Source organism: Sebastes umbrosus, chromosome 6 (assembly GCF_015220745.1).
Source record: "Sebastes umbrosus isolate fSebUmb1 chromosome 6, fSebUmb1.pri, whole genome shotgun sequence".
Lineage (NCBI taxonomy): Eukaryota > Metazoa > Chordata > Actinopteri > Perciformes > Sebastidae > Sebastes > Sebastes umbrosus.
The window spans coordinates 30,414,853-30,438,963 of NC_051274.1; the positions used below are offsets into that span (position 1 = coordinate 30,414,853).

General features: G+C 39.3%; 2 protein-coding genes across 5 annotated transcripts; one reads left to right on the plus strand and one right to left on the minus strand.

Annotated features, from left to right (window-relative positions):
- The first annotated feature begins 1,316 nt into the window (after positions 1-1,316).
- On the plus strand, positions 1,317-10,199 carry atxn7l2b (ataxin 7-like 2b). Its single transcript, XM_037773883.1, has 10 exons — positions 1,317-1,474; positions 3,177-3,242; positions 3,335-3,647; positions 4,083-4,327; positions 4,582-4,664; positions 4,859-5,067; positions 5,820-6,000; positions 6,230-6,351; positions 8,073-8,732; positions 9,878-10,199. Exons 1-10 carry the CDS (start codon positions 1,378-1,380, stop codon positions 9,882-9,884), a joined length of 1,983 nt encoding a protein of 660 aa, XP_037629811.1. The 5' UTR covers positions 1,317-1,377; the 3' UTR covers positions 9,885-10,199.
- A 6,350-nt stretch (positions 10,200-16,549) lies between these two features.
- On the minus strand, positions 16,550-22,421 carry amigo1 (adhesion molecule with Ig-like domain 1). 4 transcript variants are annotated; one of them, XM_037773927.1, is made up of 2 exons: positions 22,152-22,421; positions 16,550-19,439 (listed from the first exon to the last, which is right to left on the minus strand). In XM_037773927.1, exon 2 carries the CDS (start codon positions 19,333-19,335, stop codon positions 17,806-17,808), a length of 1,530 nt encoding a protein of 509 aa, XP_037629855.1. In that variant the 5' UTR covers positions 19,336-19,439; positions 22,152-22,421; the 3' UTR covers positions 16,550-17,805. The 4 variants fall into 4 exon arrangements, with proteins under 4 accessions (XP_037629855.1, XP_037629854.1, XP_037629853.1 ...); XM_037773926.1 differs by having other exon boundaries at positions 21,935-22,421; XM_037773925.1 differs by having other exon boundaries at positions 21,718-22,421.
- Between the last annotated feature and the right edge of the window lie 1,690 nt (positions 22,422-24,111).

The following is a 24,111-nucleotide window of genomic DNA, read 5'->3' on the forward strand; positions in this document are numbered from 1 at the left end:
GTACACCTCTCACACACAGAAGTAGACGGTAATCAGACATGCCCAATTCCTGTTTCTCAAGCGTTGAAGAGCTGAAACCTGAGTTTAATTAATTTGTGCTGATTCAGCAAAGAAGGTGGCATGCCGTACAGTTTGACACTCACTAGGTGGCAGACATGCTGCGTCTATCAGGCATAATGATCAGCTGACACACACACACACACACACACACAAGCCTTCAAATGAACCTCCTGACCCTCATCAGTCCAGTCAAGTGATCGGTCTGTTGGTGAGTCAGATGTGAAAGTATCAGGGCTTGATCCATCACTGATAATACTTCAGGATTGGTCAGACAAAATAAGCAATTTGATAACATCACCTTGAGCTTTGTGAAATTGTGATGGGTATTTTATTTTCACTGATCTTTTTACATTTAATTGACTAATTAATTAAAGCAGCAGTAGGCGAGATTGTAGCAAATATGATTACATACATCCAGTGTTATTGATTTATTTATTATTTTATTTTATATTTTATATAACGACTTTTTTCTCGTAATATTATGACTTTATCCTCGTAATATTCTGACTTTATTCTCGTAATATAATGACCTTATTCTCGTAATATTATAACTTTATTCTCGTAATATTATTACATTATCCTCATAATATTAAGACTTTTTTCTTGTAATATTATGACTTTATTCTCATAATAAAATGAGAATAATATTATGACTTTATTCTTGTAATATTATGACTTTATTCTCATAATAAAATGAGAATAATATTATGACTTTATTCTCGTAATATTATGAAATTATTCTCATATGACTTTATTCTCATAATATTCCGACTTTTTTCTCTTAAACTTATGACTTTATTCTTGTAATATTCAGACTTCTTTCTCGTAAAGTTGACTTTTATTCTCATAATATTATGACTTTATTCTCATAATAAAATGAGAATAATATTATGACTTTATTCTCATAATAAAATGAGAATAAATTTATGACTTTATTCTTGTAATATTATGACATTATTCTCATAATATGAAATTATTCTCATATGACTATTCTCATAATATTACGACTTTATTCTCATAATATTATGACTTTATTCCAAAATGAATACTTTTTTATCGTAAACCTGTGACTTTATTCTCAAATTTATGATTTTATTCTCATAATATTATGACTTTATTCTCGAGATCTCAGATTTATTTTTTTCCTCACTATGGTCCTAATACTCCGTGGTAATAAAGGATGACTTTAAATCGTTATTATTATTATTGTTATATTTATTTACAGGACCACACCGTCACGGCCGCGAGCTTTCAGTGACGCGGCCGCGGCTGCGCGTGAACTGACGGAATCAGCTCGTGAGCGCGCAGAGAGCAGCAATGGCCGCTCTGGATCGGCGGAATCTTAATCTCGACGATTTTGTGGGATTAAACTGGAGCAGCTGGGTCGACCGGCTGGATGTTTCATCCTCTGACGGTGAGTCCTGCTCCCTAGCCCCGGTACCTGGTCTCCCCTCCGGGTCCCGGTACCGGTTCCGGTTCTTTATTAGTTCTAACCGACACACAGAGACCCAGACAATAGACCCGCTGGGTCCTAGCGCAGAAGAGTTCACTAGCAGGGTTCACTGGAAACAAGCAACACAAACTCATTACAATAAATGTGTGTTAATTGTTTTGTAATGTAGTGATGTCACAGCAGCTGCAGACAGAGAACTAGTTCACCTGTGGACAGGTAGATGCTCTGTTAGCCTGTTAGCCTCTCAGCTAATGTCCCTAAACAACAACAACATGAAGGAGGACCTGTTTACTAACAGAAACATTCACCAGACGACTGGGACACACAACAAAGGAGTTATATTAAACAGGGGGTGTATTATAACAGAGAGGTTTTAAGAGTTTTATCTGGATAACTTTTAGATTTGTGAGTAAAATCTGGTCAAACATCCTCAAAATCTGGAACAACACGAGCTGATGTGACCGAGCTGTTCCGGTGTTACACTGAAATCTGACCGCAGAGAGACAGAAGATCACCTAACCTCAGATAATGTGACCTATCTTTTACTTTTCTTTTACAGTTTTATGAATATATCTTTAAATCAAAAACATTAAAATACATTTATGTTTTTTTTTAAACAATTAAAGGTCCCATATAGTGCTCATTTTCAGGTTCATACTTGTATTTTGTGTTTCTAATAGAACATGTTTACATGCTGTAACGTTAAAAAAAACATTTATTTTCCTCATATTGTCTGTCTGAATATACCTGTATTTACCCTCCGTCTGAAACGCTCCGTTTTAGTGCATTTCAGTGGAATTGCAACGGAATTGCGTTGCTAGGCAACAGTTTGGGTCCATGTTTACTTCCTGTCAGCTGATGTCATTCACATACACTGCAACAGGAAACAAACTGGGACACATTTAGAATGTTTACGTTTAAAACCGTGTAATGGTCTAAATGTTGTATATTTGTGACATCACAAATGGACAGAAATCCTAACGGCTTGTTTCAAACGCACAATTTCTGAATACGAGCTGTGTATATTTCTCCGTATATTGAGCGTTTTGATAGTTAAACAGTATTTACAAAGCACTTAAACCTGCTTTATAATATAAAAGACAAGAAAACCTCACTTTTTACAATATGGGACCTTTAAGTAATATATATACATAACCTTTATTTAACTAGGAAGTCACATTGAGATTAAAACCTCTTTTACAAGTGAGACCTAGCTAAGACAGGGTCAAATAGCAGCATCCAACACATAAAGACAACATTGAATCACGACAGCAACAATAGGTACGACAAAACACATCATACAGTGCATTAATAAGGCAGCATTTTGTGTGTTCAAGTGTTTGTTTTTTAATTGAACTGCAGCTAGCAGAAACCACTTACTTTATTATATGTTTAAATTCATTTAGGGGTCTCAGGTTTAAACTTGGCTTACAGATTGTTCCAGGACCAAGTTTTGTGTGTTTTCTGTCACATATTTGCCTCATTTATCCCATTTTCTGACGATAGTCATCAGAAATGGTGACCTCATGTGTTGCTGGCTCTCTGTGGTGACAGCTTTCGGTGTTTTGTTTTACTCGTTATTCGTAAACCTGTTTCTTGGAAGATGCTTCAGGAATATCCACTCCTAATATTTGATGCTGACCTTTTTTTGCCTTTCATGCAGCTAATGTTGAAGAGGGCAGCAAGAATGGGAGGAACTGCTCTGGCACCATGACCCTCAGGAAAGAAGGTGAACCATGAAACTCAATCACTCTGAGATTGCATTCAGCATCACATCTCATGCACTTTTTTTAACACTATTGTTGTACTCTACCTCTACAGATATGCACACATTTGGCCACTGCCCAGCACACGACGAGATCTACCTGGTGGTGTGCGGCCACTGTGGCCAGGTGGTGAAACCTCAAGCCTTTGAGAAGCACTGTGAGAGGCGGCACGGTCCTCTCACTAAGATATGTGGACAGTCTTCTACTTTGGCTCCACAGCAGCGACCTCGCCCTTCTCGCCAAACTTCAAATCATTCCTCCTCTAGAGAGAGGCAGAAAAATGCCAGATGTCAGGAAGCCAGTGCCCCCTCCTCAGCATCACCGGTACACCAGCACAGGCCTAGCAAGGCCCAGAAGGAGGCAGTGAGGTATTGTTTAAGATTGTTTACTTAAGGAAAAGTGATATTAATGATGAAAATATGATATGTAGGCCAGGACATCTCTGCAGCATCACAATATTTAGTTTAAAATAGTATTTTGACTCACATTTTGTCTTTAACAAGTATTGCAATTTCCTCTTCATCCTGCAAAATTTCAGTAGGCCATATTGCGATTTCAATAACCTTCGATTAATTGTGCAACCCTACTGACCCAGCTGGAAGAGCATCAAAGAAACCATGTACACAAAGAATTACTCCTAACATACAAAACGCTTTGCAATCTGATTCCAGTTAGAAACTGTCTTAGTTTTGATATTATTTGGAACTTGCATAAACCTGAATTTGGTCACTTATTGTATCTAAATTTCAAGCCTGAATTGTATAAGTTATTTTTGACGTTTACTTCTCCAACTATCTCTGCAGTTTTCCTCCCGTGGAGAAGTTCCCTCAGGAGAACGCTCCCCTTCCACACCACTCCTCCTCCTCCACGCCTCGCCCCAGGGTCCCTCCGTGGCACTCAGGACCGCTGCCCCCCGGCCACTCTTCCTCCTCCGCTTCTCCGTCAGAGAGACCCTCAGTGGAGAAGTCCACAGCTGGCCAGTCCAGTGAGTCTCACAGTCCTCTGCGAGGGACGAGAACCTACAGCCGGATTTACAAAAACATCAACAGTAAGTCGGCTGTTAAATCCCATCCCAAAACTTAAAAATCCCATTACATTTTGAATCGGCACCCAAGTACCGGATAGTATTGAATCGGGAGATAGGTGTATTGTCCCAGCCCTAATGCATAATAGTTGCCAATGTTTTGTTTTTTGAAAAATGTCCATATGGTGGTCTGTGATCTCTCCACCAGCATGGATCATGTTGACTGTCTGTGTCCGGCTGTAGCTCACTGACTACTGTGTTTGCTTTCTTTCCCATAGAGAAAGAATGTGACCCGAACAAACAGTGCGTAGTTCTGGATCCAGAGAGGAAGAAGCTGTGCAGCCGGGAGCTTATATGCAATGTAAACTCTCAGTGCCTTTTGTCCAATATTGTTACCAGTATATCTTTATTGTTGTTGAGTATTAACAGAGATATGAGTCTTTTGTCGTAGAGGTTGTATTTGTTATTTGATACAGTAGATATGTGGAAGAATATTTTATCTGATTATCGTTTGTTTGGGATGGGATGTAATGCCTCTTTATTTCCTCCACACAGACTGATTCCATCCACCAGCAGCAGAAATCATCGGGAAGGACTAAGACCTTTGATCAGCTGGCAGAGGAGCAGAAAACAGCCTCCGCAGGTCGAGACACGGAGCAGCTTCTTGTCAAATCAAAAGACAATGAGCAACATCTGGAAGCTTTTGAAGAGAAAATAACAACTCAGAGCAGTAAAACCTTCAACAGCTCCTGTAACATTCTCAGGTATGAAATGCGTTTTTTTTTTTTTTTTTTTGCACATTAAAAGTTAAGTTAATTAAATTCACCAAAATACCTCTTGAGTAAACATTACACGTTGTTGCTTTAGGTGAAGTCCAGTTGTTTGAAGGAGATGTTTTCACAGCAATATAAAATCGATATTAGAGAGGGAATTATGACCTGTTTAACTTCCTAACACTAACACTAGCCCTAAGCAGCTTATAATACATAATTAAAACTACTGATGCAAAGATTTTTTAAATCAAAGCAAATATTTAAATAATCATAATCATTTGAATTGTGTGTTTTTATGCAAATAACCACTATAGATGACAATAACAAAGTACAGTACAGTACAGTAATGTGTACAGTACCCTCCCACCCCTGAAAAATAGGGCTGCCCCAGAAGCTACAGTGTAATGCGAACACTGTAATTTACCATGCCTATAATGTTTTTTGTGTAAAATATATCGAAGATTGAATGACATCAGATCTAAAATGTTATTACAGATACAATTTCTGAGTGGCAGACAAAACAAAATACTTGTCTGCCACAGTGGCAGGAAGTGAAAAAAGTTCATTTCAGACCCTGATTTCAACCAATCTCTAATTATACCTTTATTACAAAGTTTTTTATTTTGTTGACACACCACATAGTGAAAGTGGCAAACATAACAAGCATACAAAATAAACAATTTGGAAAATACTGCAATACTAATGTATCGCTCTCATTTTTTTATATTCCCTTGCCTTCACAGCAAGTCCGGTGAACCATCAGAAAGCCTTCCAGAGGAGGAAGGCAGCAGCGCTGTGGAAGTGGAGGCAAATCCTCAACATCCCTTCAACCAGAGCAGGCTGTCAGGCGAGGAGAGTGAAGACGATGAGCAGGAGGAAGCCACAGACCTGCCTGCCACACCCTGGCACCCCAAACCTCTCGGGGTGAGTGCAGAAATTGTAGTACAGTGCAAAAGTAGATTTGTATATAGAGGGAAAAAAATATATTTTAATCAGTTGTGATGTATGAGTGTAAAGCTAATTTAGTTTCCTTTTCTCAATTAAAAAAGGAAAGAGCGGGTTCAGTGGATTTGACTATGAATTATTCTTAAACTCACCTCTCAAAAGGACACGCGAGTGTGTCTGTATTTATAAAAGTGTTTCTGTTCTGCAGCTATGCACTTTTGGATGCCGCACGTTGGGCTGCAGCATCTTCACCTTCAACCGGCGTTTGCACCACCTGCGGTTTGCCCTCAGCGCCATGCTGGAGCGCCATGTCAGCACACACTTGTGGAAGTAAGTTTCACTACTCTACACTATAGAAATGTGCCCCTTTTTGAGCATGACGAGGTGAGGAAAAGAGTTGCTAAGTGGGTCGGGAGACACTCAGCCAGGATCCAGTATAAACAAAGCATAGTGCATTGACATTTAAATAGTTTTTAATTATCTGATGAGAAAAGGACAGATGTTGACCTGATGCTCTTATAAAAAAAATTGTAAAAGTATCCCAGAAATTAAACATCTGAAGACGATGAAAATGATGGATTGCTTTGCCATTTTGCTTGGTCTTCACGACATCAAGAAAGAAGAAATACTCAAGAGTATTTGCCTGCTTTGAGTGTATTAATAGAGTCAGATTCTGAGCAGGCTGTTGTGCAGACTCAGTCACAGGGATGTTAGCTTACATTTAGGAAGATCAGCCGCTGGATAATTTGTCTCATAACGAAATGAGACTGCAGCTGATTCACCAGAACCACGTCAGTCAGGGTAAGTGAAAATATTTTGATTATTTTATTAGGATCTCTTTTAGCCCAACTGGGCTATTCCTCCAAGATCCTCAAACATAAAAAAACTTCACTTTATAGATACAAACAGAAACAAATCATATTTATACATGTAAAACACTTAAAACCCACAATTAGCCCCACACGTTGCACAGCACACAAACAACATCTCGGGTTTGATTCCAGCGTTGGGACCTTTGTTGCATGTCATATATCTCTGTCTCTCTCTCTCTCTCTCTCTCTCTCTCTCTCTCTCGCTTTCTCTCATTTCTACATTTTTCTGTCAAATAAAGGTGAAAATGCAAAAAACAAATCTTTAAAAAAATAACAAAAAAACATAAAATTGATGCCCCGTATACACCAGCAAACCCACCTTAAATACAATGAACTATATCATCATTAAATACATATTTCTATTGTCTCACATACATTAACTTAAAGGGGACATATCATCGTGCTCATTTCCAGGTTCGTACTTGTATTTTCTATATATTCTAATGTGACATAGGAAGGGGAGCCAAATCTGAATGGCTTGTTGAATCACGTTTTCTGATCTCGGCAGCCCACAAAAAACTGACTGGGTCGTCTTATTTCACAGTTTGTGGGTTGGTAGGTACTCCAGATACACAAATATATGAGAACAAGCACTGAAAAAGTGAGTGTTCCATGATATGTCCCCTTTAAGATATTTTTTAAAACTATTTCCGGTGGTTTCAGGGAGTTTATTCCACCTTGACAAGCCCAATAAGTGAATGCTTTTTTACTGAGCTCCAATTTCGGCTTTAGCGAGACATAATTCGAGCCTGTGGTTGTTGGATTGACAGATTTTATTGTCCCCGAGGGGAAATTTGTCTTGTGCACAGGGCTACTTTAAATCACAAAGACAACATTAAACCTTGTTCTCGTATTGACAGAATGTCTCTCACCAAACGGAATCGCTCCTAAATAGCTCTTGGTTTCGTCGTGTGATGTACGTTATAACATAAACTTAAGAGGCTTATGTCAATGGTGTCATTCACAGTCAACTGCCCTGGAGTACTATGTAATTCAGTCACTGGGGTGTCATATGCGCACCACAAGACCATTCTAGCTGCCTTATTCTGGGCTGCATTGCCCCAAAGCGCTGAGCTATAGTTGACTTTATCTGACTTGGATCTTGTGCTCGGATGTTTTGCTTTTTTTTTTATTTACATAAATCTTAATAAGCTTCATGTTTTTCCTTTTAACTTACAGGAAAATGCCTCAAGTATCATCAGGTCTCAGGTCATGTCATGTCACACCTCCAACTGTAGGATCACCTGTCAGGACCGGGGCCAGACCCCCCAAATCCACTGTCTCCCTCAGCCTAGAGTCTACCTCGCTGGGACAACTGGAAACCAAAACCAGTCAGCTCAACTGTCACGGTATCAAACCGCCTTCTTCCGCCACGTCTGCGAGACTCGGGCTTGGCCGACGGCGCAACCCCGCTCGGCTGAGCGAGGACAAGCTTATGCAAGATGCAGGCGCAGTGCAGAAAGCTGCCAAGGTGTCACACAGCGGTGAGGACAAATCCTCCAAATACATCAGGGACCCCCCCCTCAATGAGAAGGGCCAGCCACACGTCCCCTCCTCTCAAGGACCAGTAAATGGTTCCTTCTCACACGGAAAGAAGCCATGCCCTCCTCCCCACTGCTCCCCCCGCAGCAGCAGCAGAAGGAGGAGGCCGCCAGGGATTCAGCAGAAGGTGGTGGGCTACGACCACAGGGGTCTCGACCAAAAGCGCAAAGGCAGCAATGAGTCACCGCCCCTTAGCACCGCGCTAGCAAAGTGTCAACGCTTGTCATCCCCTTCCCGGAGAGGAGAGAGAATATCGGGCATGCTTTGGGCCTGGAGAAAAGATCCGACTCCTAAAGAGTGAGTAGACATACGGCGAGCCATTTTAACATTTAATAGATGAGCTTGATTATCCGGAATTAACATTAGAGATCTCCACAATTACATTTAGACTAGTCAGAATTCATATTCCAGATAACTATAACGTCATTCTGACTAGTCAAAACGACAGTTAGAGGTGTCTGTAATTCAGTTCTGACTATCCTAAATAACAGTTACAGATATCTCAAATGTCATTATGACTAGTCAGAGTTGTTGTCATGACGTTGCTCATGCAAGGCTTCTCATTGGATATCGGCCCAACGAAGCATCTGAACAGTGTCAGCAGAAGCTTTTGCTAACTCGGATAGTTCGGTAAAGTTGGAAAGATATTCACAGATTTAAACTTACCAGATCAATAACTCATAAGTTGTTAAAACACAAACGACGACTTTTTCTAACCGTAGTGAGGTAGCCAACGAGCTATAACCTAATTTTAATCAGCTGTCCTCCGTGCTGGACGCATAACATCGGTCTCTATGTGCAGCGGGCTGTGAGACGAGTGGATCAGGGACCGCTGTGGATCAGATAGTTAGAAAACGACATGAAATAGAAAAAGAGCTCATCATCGAGGAATCTGTGGCCAACGAGAGCTTTGTTCGCTAGAGAGTTGTGGTAGAAATTTACAGTGTATTGTAGATTCATTGTCTCCAGACACACTTTATAAACCCATTCGGCTGCAGTGCAGGGCCATAGTATGTTTGAATAGCTTCCGCCTCCCGTCCCCTCCCGCTCCCTTCTGACGTAATTACAGATATCTGCAACGTCATTTCACCTAAACTCTAATTCTAGATATCTGTAATTACATTTTGACTATCCGTAACTCCAGTTGGAGATATCTACAACGTCATTCTGACTAGTCATAATTTAATGTTAGATTAAATTGTAGATATCTGAAACTGGAATTTCGACTAGTGATAATTCACATTGTGGATATCTGTAATGAATATCCTGTCTAGCTATTAAACGTTAAAACGACTTGCTATAGTAGACATGGAATATTTTAGGTCGCACATCATCAATTTTTTGATGTGGATCTAAACCTTTAAGCCTAAATTGACATGAATGTTTAACAACAATGACTGCATTTTTAGGTGACATTTGTTGTTTACGTCTTATCTTCACAGCCAATAAGGAGGCCAGCCTTAAAAAGGAGAAGAGGCCTGCAGCTGTTGCCTGCATAGTATGAGTGTGTGAATGTATGTGATGTGTATGTCTGTATGTTTATGTCTGTCTTCACATTTTTATGCACAGACATCAGGAATAAATATCTGTCTGCATGTTACCGTACGTGTGTATTTTTGAAAAACTGTCTATTTTTCTACGTGTCTAAATGTCTCAGTTTGTTACCTGTTGTAAGAACGTAAAAAATACCTCAATCTACTCATCATGCTGCTAAAGTGAAACGTCATTTCATGGCAAAACAATAAAAACATTCTTGAATCTGTATAGTACCTTGTCCTCTGTTATTTTACTGTGGTTCTGTACTAATGGAGCATTAAATCAATCAATCAATCAATCAATCAAATTTGTTACTACAGCGCCTGACTTCCGCTTCTGCTCCTGTCATAATTACTACTAGAGGTCGCTGTCATGTTCTTTTTAGACCTTCTTTCGGTGATCTACCATACGAATAGATGATACAACCTACTAGTGGGTGTAGTAGGCCCCTATTGGCCCACATCTATGGGAATTATAGCCTGACAACAGTCTAATCAGCACAGGGAAGCCATAAGGGCGATAACGGTGAAGACCTGAACACAAATTATATTCCCAGAGCCTTCCCTCTCTGCTAAACAGCCTCGTCCTGCATTAGAAAAGTACACAGTTAAAACAACCAAAGAGCTGATAGGACAATGGATAAGTGTCAGGGAGAAAAAAACACTGAATCTGTCAAAAAAGAAGTCTATTAAATATGTATGATTGTTAAAAATACAGAAAAAATACATAATACAGACAGAATTGTATTAAAAGTTCCCAAAAATAACAGGAAAACTCATCTCTGATGAAATATTCACAGGAAATCTGTTCAAAATTCATCTAAATCGCGCAAACTTCCTGCAGTTATGCATTCTCTATTTGGGATAATTGTACAGTTTATAAGTTGTTCTGTACTGTTATTGTTATGCATTGAATATAATATGAAATTAACTTGGTTTACTCAGTGATAGAAAAAGGGGTCCCTTCAGGGAAAAAGGTTGGGAACCAGTAACATTATGCTTCTGTTTCTAGTTTAGATTCTTACATCAACAGTAGTTTCATGGACATTTTGAAAAACCTGACCCTAATTTTTAATTGTCTACTATTCGTACAGATATATAAAACAGGGAAAATAATTTGTTTAAATTTGTTAACTCCTCTTTTGATTATTGATGGTTTCGATTTGGCCAGTAAATATCATGTTTACATACAGTAGTGCACCACAGAGTTTCACCACTAGATGGTGTCCAGACATCAGTGTTGCTCCTCAGAAAAAGCAGCATGATGAACCTTTAGCCATTTCCACCAAGTTATATAAGCACACACTGTATATATTATAAACCTACTTAGCCTCTCAAGCCCTAGGGTGCTGGAAGGTGTGGTTCGCGTAGACAGACAAAATAAATCAAGAATAGCTCTACAACTACCAGGTCTATATGCATGATCTTGGTCTCTATGGATAGGTAAGACCTCAGAGAATTCACCCCCAGTGTCGGTAACATTTTGACTGTTACTATGCCTGAGTAAATGGTGATTAACCAAAGGAAGAATTAACATTTTTATCCTTGCCTAAAATGTTTTCTAGATTAGACAGTAGATAACACCATTATAGCAATGATGCCATGCACAGAGATGCCACTGAATTCATTCAGCAACTCCTTCACTACAACTGTGCTAAAGCAGATATAAATAACACGAAGTACATAGATTCTACAAAGGTTTTAGTGAGAATAGGACCAGGCGGACTCACCATTTGGCACACTTGGATACTTAGTGCGCCAAATGGGTTTTCTACCTCTTGAAAGGGAATCTGGCTCTAAAATGCTACTGATATCCCCTACAGGAGGCGATGTGCACACAATGGAGCCTTTGGCCATGACATTTACCGTGTGCATCATCACATTCTACCATTGTGCACAGTATAAAATCAATTAAAAATCAACTAAATTGTATAATTTTGACTCCAAATGGAGTAGTTTTGTTAAAATAATGAAATATGATCAAGTAAAACTTAGATAATAATAAATAAAATCAACAACAATGTAAATAAGATAAAAAAGAATCCAAAGTCAAGTATGTACATTTAATATAAAAAAACAAAATATTATAAAGTAAAAATACAATTTCTTATGCGTTGATTTTGTAACTAAAATATTGAAATCATTGCCAAACTAACACTGTTTGGACAAAATACACTTGGAGTGTTGTTTTAGTAGCGTTAAAGCCTCGTCTTTTAGAAACTATTCAGAAAAAAAGACCACCACAGCATTTTATGACGTTTTTAAAGGCAGCTCAGCCGAACCCGGTGCCAGGTCCATCGAGTAAAAGAGGTTAGTCTGTTTAATTGTTGTTATGTGACAGCTAATAAAAATCTTGCCATACAGCTCTTTGATGAAGTGAAGCTTAAATTCAGTCAGTTACTAATCAAGGAAATACATGGTGTTGTGTCGAAAGTATTCCCAAAGTGGCTTCTCTATATTTACTTTGTTAGCAACTCCACATTAGTCATAGTAAGTTTGGCAAAATGTCACCGCTCCGTCCTTAAAATACTCCACGAGATATCAGCCACAGACATTTAGAAGCAAATTAATACAGGAACAGATGATTTCTGGAAATAGCAAGAGACAACGGTAAAAACTGAGTCAGCAAAAAGTGTAAATCTTGATCTTTTTATTGAGTCAAATGATCAGTATTCTTTATCTTTAATGCCTACTAGGTTGCACCTATCCTGCAGTCAGAGAAGCTCTTAAGCGAACCATGCAAAGCCATTCCACTTTAGCTGCGAGACCTTTCAGATTTTATGGCAGTGACCAACCAGCTCATCTTTGAGGCAGTGGTCGATGAACTCGGTGCTTTTAATGCTGTTAAAAGCTCCATTCTTGTCTTGTGGACACTTGTAGTTGCACACTGTTAGAGCAGAGAGCTTTTAGCCCCAGCACCTCAAGGATGTTTCTGTGATTACTACGACATAGTCGGATGAACGGAGATAGATGTGTGTCGGGCAGAGACCCCTCCCTATAATCTGTGAGAGCTGACCAGTTAATGTACCATCACTGCAAATAGCAAAGGGCCTGTGAACTGCACAGATCTCGAACCAAAGATTTTTATTTCATCGATGCTGCAAATATGAAAACATTTGTGCATCGAATTACAACTTAAAACTGACATAGTCCTGAGAATATTATTTACCATCTCTCTTCAAATCCATTCAAAACCCCGTTATGTTTCAGGAAATCATTGGTGGAGAGATCTCTGGCTTCTTTTATAAAAAATATTTTTTGACTTTTCTTGTAGACAGAAAAGTTGTTGCCTTAATTTGTTGTAAAGACATAGAGAGGCGAAATCCTGCCCCTTCTGGTTGACCACCATAGGACCTTATTTTGGCAAAAATATGAACGGTAGTCAACTGCGAGAGACAAATCATTTTTTGATCCCGTTTGAACTGCGCTATGAATCACACATCTGATGTTTGTCAATTTAAAACATAATTTTGCAAGTCAAGAAAGTCTCAGTTTGTTGTAAAACTGTTGAAGTATTAGGCTATGAAAATACGTAATTGGAAAGACGACACACCCAAAAGTTGCGTAGTGACGTCTCTCTCTCTGAAGCTACGATGCCTGTGTGTTTCCTACTGGGATGAATTCACACGAGCTACGAGTTTTGCTCGTTCTTTCCCTTCCCGGCTGATAAAAAGACCAAGAGTCGCTGGATAAAACACATCGGGTCAAATAAAGTTTCAGTTAAGGATGTTAGTAATTAAGCGTTTAATTAACTGTCAATAAGAATTTTAACTGATTAACGCTATCGGTTGAACGGTTAAAAGAAATATAAAAAATAGCTAAAAAGCTGAGCAAAACTCAGAGGAGCGGCTTGTCACTTTAAGGAGAGTAGCTGGTCCACCTTAACAGCCCACCTTAAATGAGCCTGAGCTGGAGTTGTTGCTAACGGCCTTTACTTTAAATCAGCTGGTGGCTGGCAAGACACTGGAGTTTGGGTTGGGTCTTGAGGAGTTGTAGCATTTATTCACTGACAAATAAACTACACAAACTGCGCTGCTATGTTCACAGCTATAACGCCACCGACAACCCCACACTCACCGCCGCCACGCACACACACGGTCTGTCGGACGAGAGATGTAGATGTAGTTCACTGAGCGGTTTCACATGAAACTAAATGGTACTACGACAAACTGAGACTTTCTGCACTTGAAAAATTATCTTTTAACTGTACAAACATCATATGTGTGATTCATGGCACAATTCAAACTCAAAATATTTATCACTCGCCGTTGACTACTCTTCATATTTTTTCCAGAATAACGCCCCATGGCGGTCCACCGGAAGGGGGCGGGATTTAACCTCTCTATAGCCACCAATCTGATAAAGCACTGTGCTTCCTCTTTGAACTCCTTATGGCTTTATGATACTGACTATATAACCGGCGGCTACATACTCGCTGCCCGTTAGGATCTATTTCAAAACTCCTTCTATGCAGTTTTTCCACAATATATATTTTCTGTTTAACCATATTGTTCAGCGGTGTAAAATACGTCCCATGTCAATAAAAAACTTAACCCCAACCCCGCTTAAAAAATAAACATTTATGGTCAAGACTTGAATGTTGGAACGACTAACAGTAGCACGACGGCAGACGAAATGATCAACAACATCAGATTATACGAGAATACAGTCAGTACACTGGTAGAACATAGCAGTACACAACTAATCAATACTGAACACAGAAAAGTGAGTCTTAATACATATATATATACTGTATATATAGATATATATATAGGAGGGCAGGTTTGCTTTGAAGCCACTCTTCTCGTCTTTGTTAGGACCTTCGCAATAGCACTTTTTCTCTGTACGGAACTGCAACAGGTATTTTGAGTGACAACCCAGAGAGAAGACCGCCCATTATACGTGTCAGATTCAACTCAATTGACACTTGGTTCTGCGGGGCAAACACATGCTATTCCTTGATGGTCTGCCAGTTCAATGTGGGCTATTCAACATCCGTAATATCTGTGTATATGTTCTGAGACTGGCATTTAGTAACTTCTCATGCAAGGCTTGAAATCCAAGAGGATTTTAGATCGATCCCATGATGAGAAAGCAGTGAACAGCACATATATTTAATTTCAATAGGTCAACACTTTGGGACTGAATCCCTAAAAACTAAATAGATTCTTCGCTAATTGCAATCACTCAGCAGCAGAGCTCAGCCGATTAGACTGTTGTCAGGCTATTAAATAGGTGTTATCAGTCGCTATAAGCCCCATACATGTGGGCAAATAGGGGCTACTACACCCATTAGTAGGTTTTATCATCTATTTACATGGTAGGTCACCGCAAGAAGGTATAAAAGAAGACGACAGTGACCGTAGTAAACCTAAAGAAGTTATAGTTTTTTTTGCCTAAACCTAAAGAAGTTGTAGTTTTGTTGCCTAAATCTAATTAAGTTGTAGTTTTGTTGCCTAAACCTAAAGAAGTTGTAGTTTTGTTGCCTAAACCTAATAAAGTTGTATTTCTGTTGCCTAAACCTAAAGAAGCTGTAGTTTTGTTGCATAAACCTAATAAAGTTGTATTTCTGTTGCCTAAACCTAAAGAAGCTGTAGTTTTGTTGCATAAACCTAAAGTTGTAGTTTTGTTGCCTAAACCTAAAGAAGTTGTAGTTTTGTTGCCTAAACCTAAAGAAGTCTTTTTGTTTGTGTTCAAAATGTGACGTTTCATTCAGTTTTACAACATGAACGTGTTGCTTTTAAGTTTCACTTTCACTTTTACAACGTAGTAGGCCCCTAATGACCCACCTCTATGGTGCTTATAGCAACTAATAACGCCTATTTAATGGCCTGATCACAGTTGAATTGGGTGCTAAATATGGCTTTATTTTAATGCGTCTTGCGTCTTTTGCTATTTTTTCCACCTGGTGAATACCGTGTGTGTGCGAGAGTGGAATGATTCACACACCACCTCTCTGATAAGTGTGACTTCCTTTTCTCACCCACTCACAGAAGACACTGCGTTGCACACTGCAACTGTGAATATAACATTAATTTTGCGTAAAAACCTATTGCACTCAGAAATGTTTAATTGCAAGACATACCTATCTGTTCCTATGTGTGCTGTGGCGCTGAAGTGGAAAACTAAAAAAGCATTGAGCAATACATTTTAACATTATTCTTTCTTGTATTATACTTTCCGAGCAGTGGGAGAGCAAATGTTCAATGAAAGCTCCGGGCGTTTCCCTCCTAGACAGATTAGAGACTACTTAAAGGCTATCACATTCATTGCCTGGTTGAATGATTGCTATTGAACTTAAGCGAGCACGGCCTCGTAACGACAGAGGTACACAAACAGAGCAAACACATCTGGGCTGAATTGAGGCTGTCAGTGAGCGGGGAGCCAGAGAGAATGGCTTTGTGTTGCTGTGACTCGTGATAACACACCTATCCCCTCCCTTTCTGAGAGACAAAGACATGGAGATCAGTGGGAAGCTGCGTCCCCATCAAGGATCCTATTAGCATTTACGTTGGGCTAGCAAAACAACTTTCCAATCTGAGCAAAATGCAAGATCAAATACTAAAATCTACTACATCATTTTTGACATATGAATGCACCAGGGTTTATGTTTCTTTTAGCAATGTACATCAAAATATTCTGGATTGTGTGCACATTTTACGTACAGGAATTAAAATAACCTCAAGCTGGCAGTTTTTAACTTGGTAATTAACTTCCTGTTAATGTCACTGAGAAAAACAAAGGCTATAACTTGGCCAAGAGGAAGAGTGAAGCTCGTATTACTCCTTTTTAAGGACCATAGTCCTTGTCCATATACAGAATTGAGACACTATGTTGATAATCAGTCAAGACGAAATAATTCCCTGCATCTATTACGTGTATATCTGCTAGAGGCGTCCCATGTTTTTAATTGCATAAAGCTTCTTTTGGGTTATACTGTAGATGTGCAATAACTAAGAGGCAACTAATTTGATATACAGTTAATTCATAAGCAATAATCTGCCTCGAGTTGGTTAACTATTTTATACCATCTACTTAAATCGATCCCTTAACATAGCTTTCGCCTACATCGCTACACATATGACTATGAATATGAATAAAGATCAGTCTGATTATCTATATCTGAGCGCAACTAAGTATGAAGTAGGATGGAAATTACCTGCGATGGCCTCTTTATATAATATAATGTGCTACTGCTTTCTCAATATAAATGACTAAACGTCTGATGAATGCACATTTTCTCCTTCAGCCTCGTATGATGTGGGTTTATGGCATGCTGTTTCTCTATAGATGACTAAAGGTTAATGACAGATGTAATCATAGCCCGGTGACGGCGGCTTGTCTATCTAAGTCCCTGTGTTGATAGAGGAGGGGTATCTAATGTTTAGGTCAGATGGGATCTATTCTAGTCCTTGTAATAAATATAATTATGAGCCAGCCATGGTTTCAATATATACTACGTTTTTTTCAAATCTAATTTCAACCTGTGTATTTCCCACGCTTAAGCATTTTAATGGATCACTTCCTGAGTGCTGATATCAACAATATATCATCTACGTTTTGCTCTCATAAGACTTCAGTAGTTTCCGCTGCCGTTCCTTCACAGTATGAATATTAAGTGCTACAGATTAAAATGCTGGAAAAAGTCCTGCTTATTGTCCTTGTCGGCAACAAGACAGTTTTTTTTACTCCCTTTGAGATCCTTATTTCCACCCGCCAGCAGCTACAGATGAACATCCTTCCTCCGTTTCCTCCCACAAAGTCACAGTCACAGTTTAACTAAAACATGGCTCACGTTGTACCGCTTACATCCAGTCGCGTGGTCTTTGCCAGTCTCAGACCACCATGGGAGTGTCTGAGAAGACGGAGCTGATGGACTCTGCTACTGACTTCTTCCTCTTCCCCTTCAAGAGAGAGCCGGCCTCTGCGTCCAGATCGTCCTCGTCCCCGTTGGGGTTCAGCTTGCCGTTCTGGCCCTGCAAGTCCTTAGAGTCTATGAACGCCACGTGCCTGTTCAACTCGGCTTTGAGCGCCGGGTCCTCGTGGGTCGGTGTCACGCTGAGCATGGACGAGTGGATGCTGTCCTCGCCCCGAGCCTTGCCTCTGGGGCAGCAGAAGCAGCGACACGGCGTCAAGTAAAGATACATGAGCACCAGCACCACGCTGGCCAGACAGCCCACCAAGGTGGTGTACGCTGTGTTCAGGCTGTCCCCCCCGCCGTTCATGGTGAAGTTGTGAACCTTCAGCACCACGTAGATCGTCTCATTGAAGGCCTCGCTCGTCGCGAAGCAGGTGTAGGTCCCAGAGTCCTCAGTCCTCACCGGACTAATCTGCAGACTTCCATCTTGCAAGACTTTGGCGGTCTGGTTGCTTCCAGGCGTCACCGGCACGTTACCGGGCATCGTCCAGGTCTTTAACATGTTCCTGTGTTTGGTGTCACAGCCAAGGATCAGCCTCTGATCCAGAAAAGCTTCTTCATCTTCCTCCTTGAATGTGCTGCAGTTCATGTTGTCACCGCTGAGATCAAAAACACCCACTTTGGTTTTTTGTGGGCCGGGCAGAATGCACGTGTAGTCGTCTCTGAAGTCCACGGCGGAGTTGAGCTTTCGAATGTACCAGTGGGCGAGGAGCGTGTAGAGATCACAGTGGCACAGCAGAGGGTTATTGTGGAAGTAGAGACCATTTTTTAACCACGCAGGCAGCGCCTGCAGCTCATCGATGGGTAACATCTTGATCTTGTTGGAGGACACATCCAGGAGGCTGAGTTTCTCCAGGCGGGACTTGTCCTTGACCAGCTCCAGGGGGAAGCGGGAAATGTGGTTCTGGCTAAGGTAGAGCTTCTGAAGGTTGACCATGCAGAGAAAGGCTGAGCGCTCAATCTGGGAAATTTGGTTATTGTACAGCAAGAGGACCTCCAGGTTGACCAAAGGGTCGAAGACCAACTCATCCAGCAGTTGCAAGTTGTTGGAGGACAGGTCCAAGTAACGCAGGTGCTTCACATTGAGGAACGCTTCCGAAGACAGGAAGCTGAGACCATTATGGCTGAGGAGGAGGTTATGGAGCTTCGTGAGTTTGACCGGGGTCCACTCGGACCGCAGCCGCTCTATCTCATTGTAGCTGAGATCCAGCACGGCGGTGTAGAGCGGCAGACGCGACGGGACGACGGTCAGGTTCATCTTGGAGCAGCTCACGATGTTGGAGGCGCAGATGCACGTCTTGTGGCAGTTTAGTGTAGACGCCGCTGCCCCTGGAAGCCAGAGGAGAGCCACGCAGAGGGAGAAGGGGAGGACCCATTTCGGACGCTTACTCCAGTGAGGTAACGTGTTCAACAGGCCGTCACCTGCTCCGGTGGAGGGCTGCAACATGCTGGCAGTTGATCTAAATCCCAGAGAGGTTTACTACGATCCCATTCTCAGAGAAGAGCACGGAAGAGCAGCTGGAGGATTCCCAGGCATTGCTGATTGGAAGGCTGGAAAAAAGGCAGAAAAAAAGGCAATAAACAGATATTATTATTAGACAGATAGATAGATAGATAGATAGATAGATAGATAGATAGATAGATAGATAGATAGGTGTACATTTATGCCACGTAGGGAGAAGTATTCAAATCCCAACATCACCACAGTGGAAATCTGTGACACAAATGTAAACAGTGAACACATGAACTCGCTGTCACTCCCACATTGAACAAGTCTTTTAACACGAGGAAGAACAACTGACGCTGCTGATTTAGATGCTGTTAACTGTTTGTTTACATCAGTAACGTCTGTAAACACAAGTATAAAACATGTTCAATTATGATCCCTTGAGACAAACCTAAATGCTGATTTTTCACATCATTCTTATAATATACCTGCAAAGTAACACACACTATAGCTGTTTTTAATTTAAAAGAAATTGTATTCATTGAGAAGAATGGTCCCTTTTAACCAGATATAAATGGTATAACAGCATCACATTTTAGAAGCTTATTCGTTATTTTGCAGCTTAATATGCAAATAAAGGAGTTTGCAATGAATGCACAGCATGGACTCCTTCTGAATCTAAATCTCTCCCTCTAAATGAGACTATAAGGAGCTGCTTATTGTGAGCCATTATTCTCTCAGACTGTTGAAACGGTAGAGGAGTTTAAATATTTAGGAACCTTTTTTAACTGTACTTTAAATTTTACAGCCAACACAGAATACATTTGTTAAAAAACAAAACAGCGCATGAATATATTATCAGGAAATTAGATTCATACAAGAACATCTTAGAGACTGTCTACAAAAGTCTTGTTGAAATTGTCTTAAATTTGATATGGGCACCTGTGGGCTAAGAACAAAACGAAACTATCCAGAATCACAAACACGGCCGGTAAAATTATTGGGAAAGAGCAAAAAACAACTGGGAGGTGTGTGTACAAACACAGGCGAAACAAAAAGCCAGACAAATTGTGCCTGATCCCATTCATCCTCTACTTTAAAGAATTTATAAAACTGCCACGCTATAGATCCGCCGCAGCAACCGAGAACATTTACAAAAAATCTACCCGATTCTACTGTTATCAGGCCATTAGATAGCCATTATCAGTCGCTATAAACACCATAGATGTGGGTCATTGGGGACCTACTACACCTACTACGTTGTAAAAGTGAAAGCGGAACTTAAAAGCAACACGTTCTAACACGTAAAACTGAATGAACCATCATGTTTTCAACACTAACAAAAAGGCTTCTTTAGGTTTAGGCAATAAATACATTACTTCTTTATGTTTAAGCGATAAATCTACAACTTCTTAAGTGCCTGACATCCGCTTCTTCTCCTGTTATAAATACTACGGTCGCTAGAAGTCGCTGTTGTGTTATTTTATACCTTCTTTCAGTGATCTACCATCTGAATATATGATAAACCCTATTAGTGGGTGTAGTAGTAGACCCCTATTGACCCACATCTATGGGGCTTATAGTGACCGATAACTCCTATTTAATAGCCTGACAACAATCTAATCGGCTGAAAAGTCTTTCATACCAAATGCAATAACTTTGCATAACTAAATTCATAAACACCGTTCACACCGGGACCATGTCCGTTATTGTTATCTGTACCGTGAATGTTGTGCTATTTATTGTGATTAACTCTGATGTGTTTTAACCAACCTGTGAAGCCAAATTTCCACATTTGTGGACAATAAGGATTATTATTAGTATTAAAATGTCAAGTCACCCTAAAGGAAAATACTTAAAAATAAAATATCTATATGTGTGCATACTGCCCGGTACTTGAGTAAATGTCCTCAGTTACTTCCCACCTCTGCACCCATGTGGACATGCAGGCTATAACATGTCTCTCTAGCCTCCTCATGCACATACTGTGCACAATGCAAAGTTTCCCCTGCTTGCACAATATACGAATCTGCCTCTAAAACACTAACCCATGTGCACTCACACTGCTGGAAGACATGCATTGATTTTTCTTCCTCTTCCCATCTCTCCCTCTCTCTCTCTCCCTCCCTCTCTCCCTCATTATCTCTCTGAGACACAGTAAATAAATGCAATAGCCTTCCACTAAATCATACAAAAACAAATATCATCAAAATGTGAAATCATGCAAAATGTACGTTATGTCATATTCCGATGCGTCTTGATGCATTATGTGGAAGAAGAGCTAAACGTTGCATTGCACCATTCTGCTGGAAAACAAACGAGCACAAACATGGAAACGTGAGCTGAGAGAGATGGAGAGAAAGGAAACCGCCTACCTTCAACCTTCAACCTTCAACCGGGATGTTTCATTAAAAACACAAGCTCCAAGTCTGTTTACAATTACAACGACGCTCCAGACAAATAGTCCCCAGTCTGAATGAGTCTGTGTGTGTCTGCTGCCGATGAGGACAACAGCGGATGCGATGAGGAAGAGGAGGAGGAAGAGGAGGAGGATGAAGAGGAGGAGGAAGAGGAGGAGAGCACTAGAGAAGATCCTCACCAAAATAATCCACGCGGCATCCAAATACCCAGTGCAACATTACGCACACAAAAAAAAAGAAGGATTACGTAAAGAGCAGAGCAGACGTCCTTTTAGCTGCTGACAATAAAGCGACTAATCACAGAAGATGCTTTCAAACGTCGCTCATAGCAACGCACACGGACGAGCATCCGGATCATTGGCGCATTTGGAGGAGCAGGTTTCTGTCGGGTCTCACCAGCAGCTCAGTGGAGATCATTAAGGAGGAGCAGTCGGTCTGCTGTCTCCTGATGCTGCTGCTGTTTTCTGCGGAGGAAACGTTGTTGTTGCGCTCCAACCTGCTGGAGGTGGCGCACTTTGAAAGATGCGCTGCGGAGACGCGCTGGAAACCATCAGGAGACAGCTGGAAATAGATAGATAGATAGTGTAATGGAAATTCTGTCAATATTCCAAGATGAGTCCTAATGGACGTTGAAATAAGGATCTCAAGCAGATGAAATGTCTTTGTTGTATTTTATTCTTGCAAGGAGAGGCACTGGTTATACAGAGTCACACAAAGTCTGCAGAAGATTATTACAATGTGATTATATAGAAATCTACAACAGGGACTGCATGTGAGAAAAGGAGTTGTTTTACTCAGACAGTGTTCCAGTAAAAGTAAACACTCAGTACTTTCCCACTACATGAGACGAAGAGGACAAAGACAGTAACTTTCCGCTGTTGCATAAAGAGACATCATTACATACAATGTAATTTTCCATTACAATAGATAGTAACTTTATTGATCCCGAGGGAAATGCAAGTTTCCAGCATCACAGTTCCATAGTGCAATACATGTTAGTAAAAAGGCAGTAAAAAAGTTAGTAGTGCAAAGTACAAAGTACAACAAAATATACCAGATAAAAAAATACAAGGAGATGAAGAAAACTGTTAAAACTGAATATAGATAATATATATAAATATATAAATGTTATTCACTGTCCATTATAATGGCTGTATATAACAAACAATAAGCCATTGTTTGACATACAGTGAATAAATCATCTAAAAGTAGAAATTGTAACACTGAAATATAAAGGAATTGAGTAACATCTGTAACATCTGCACATTGACTCAAGGCATAGGCCTACGCACAAACAAACTAAACTAAATAACTGTTAAATATTACAAAAATAAATCAATAATACTATAATATTATTGTATAAATAAATCATACTATAATTTTATTGTATACATAAATAATACTTTAATATTATTGTATGAATAAATAATTCTATAATATTATTGTATAAATAAATGCAATATTAAATAAGTACACTGTACTATAATATTATTGTATAAATAAATCATACTACAATATGATTGTATAAGTAAGTAATACCATAATATTATTTTATAAATTAATAATACTTTAATATTATTGTATAAATAAAGCCTACTATAATATTATTGTATAAATAAATAATACTATAACATTACTGTATAAATAAATAATATAATTATTTTATAAATTAATAATATAATTATTTTATAAAATGAATAATATAATATTGTATAAATAAATAATACTTTAATATTATTGTATAAATAAATCGTACTATAATATTATTGTATAAATAAATAATAACAATATTTTATAAATTAATAATATAATATTATTGTATAAATAAATTATACTTTAATATTATTGTATAAATAAATCCTACGGTAATATTATTGCTTAAATAAATAATACTATAACATTAATGTATTATTAAATAATACTGTAATATTATTGTATAAACAAATCATACTATAATATTATTGTATAATAAATCAATTATAATATTATTGTATAAATAACTAATACCATAATATTATTGTAAACCAATACATATTTTCAGAATACTATATGCTCATTGAGACAAAAAGCAAAAGTTAATTTGTGAAATTCCATGTATTTTTAACACGTTGCAACTGTCCCACATTTTTGACATTTTTCTCTCCGTCATCTGACAGCTAACTATGTTAGCAACCACTACATATTCTGACTACTGACACTATTTTTGTTTTGTCACCATATATGTGGGTCACCACAGGTCATTTTATACAGTGAGGTCAAGTTTAAAAAAAATGGTCTCACTACAATGAAATGTCTCCTATGGGGACTAACATCATCACACATGAATACAGTTGGGCTCATTGGATCCACCAGAGTC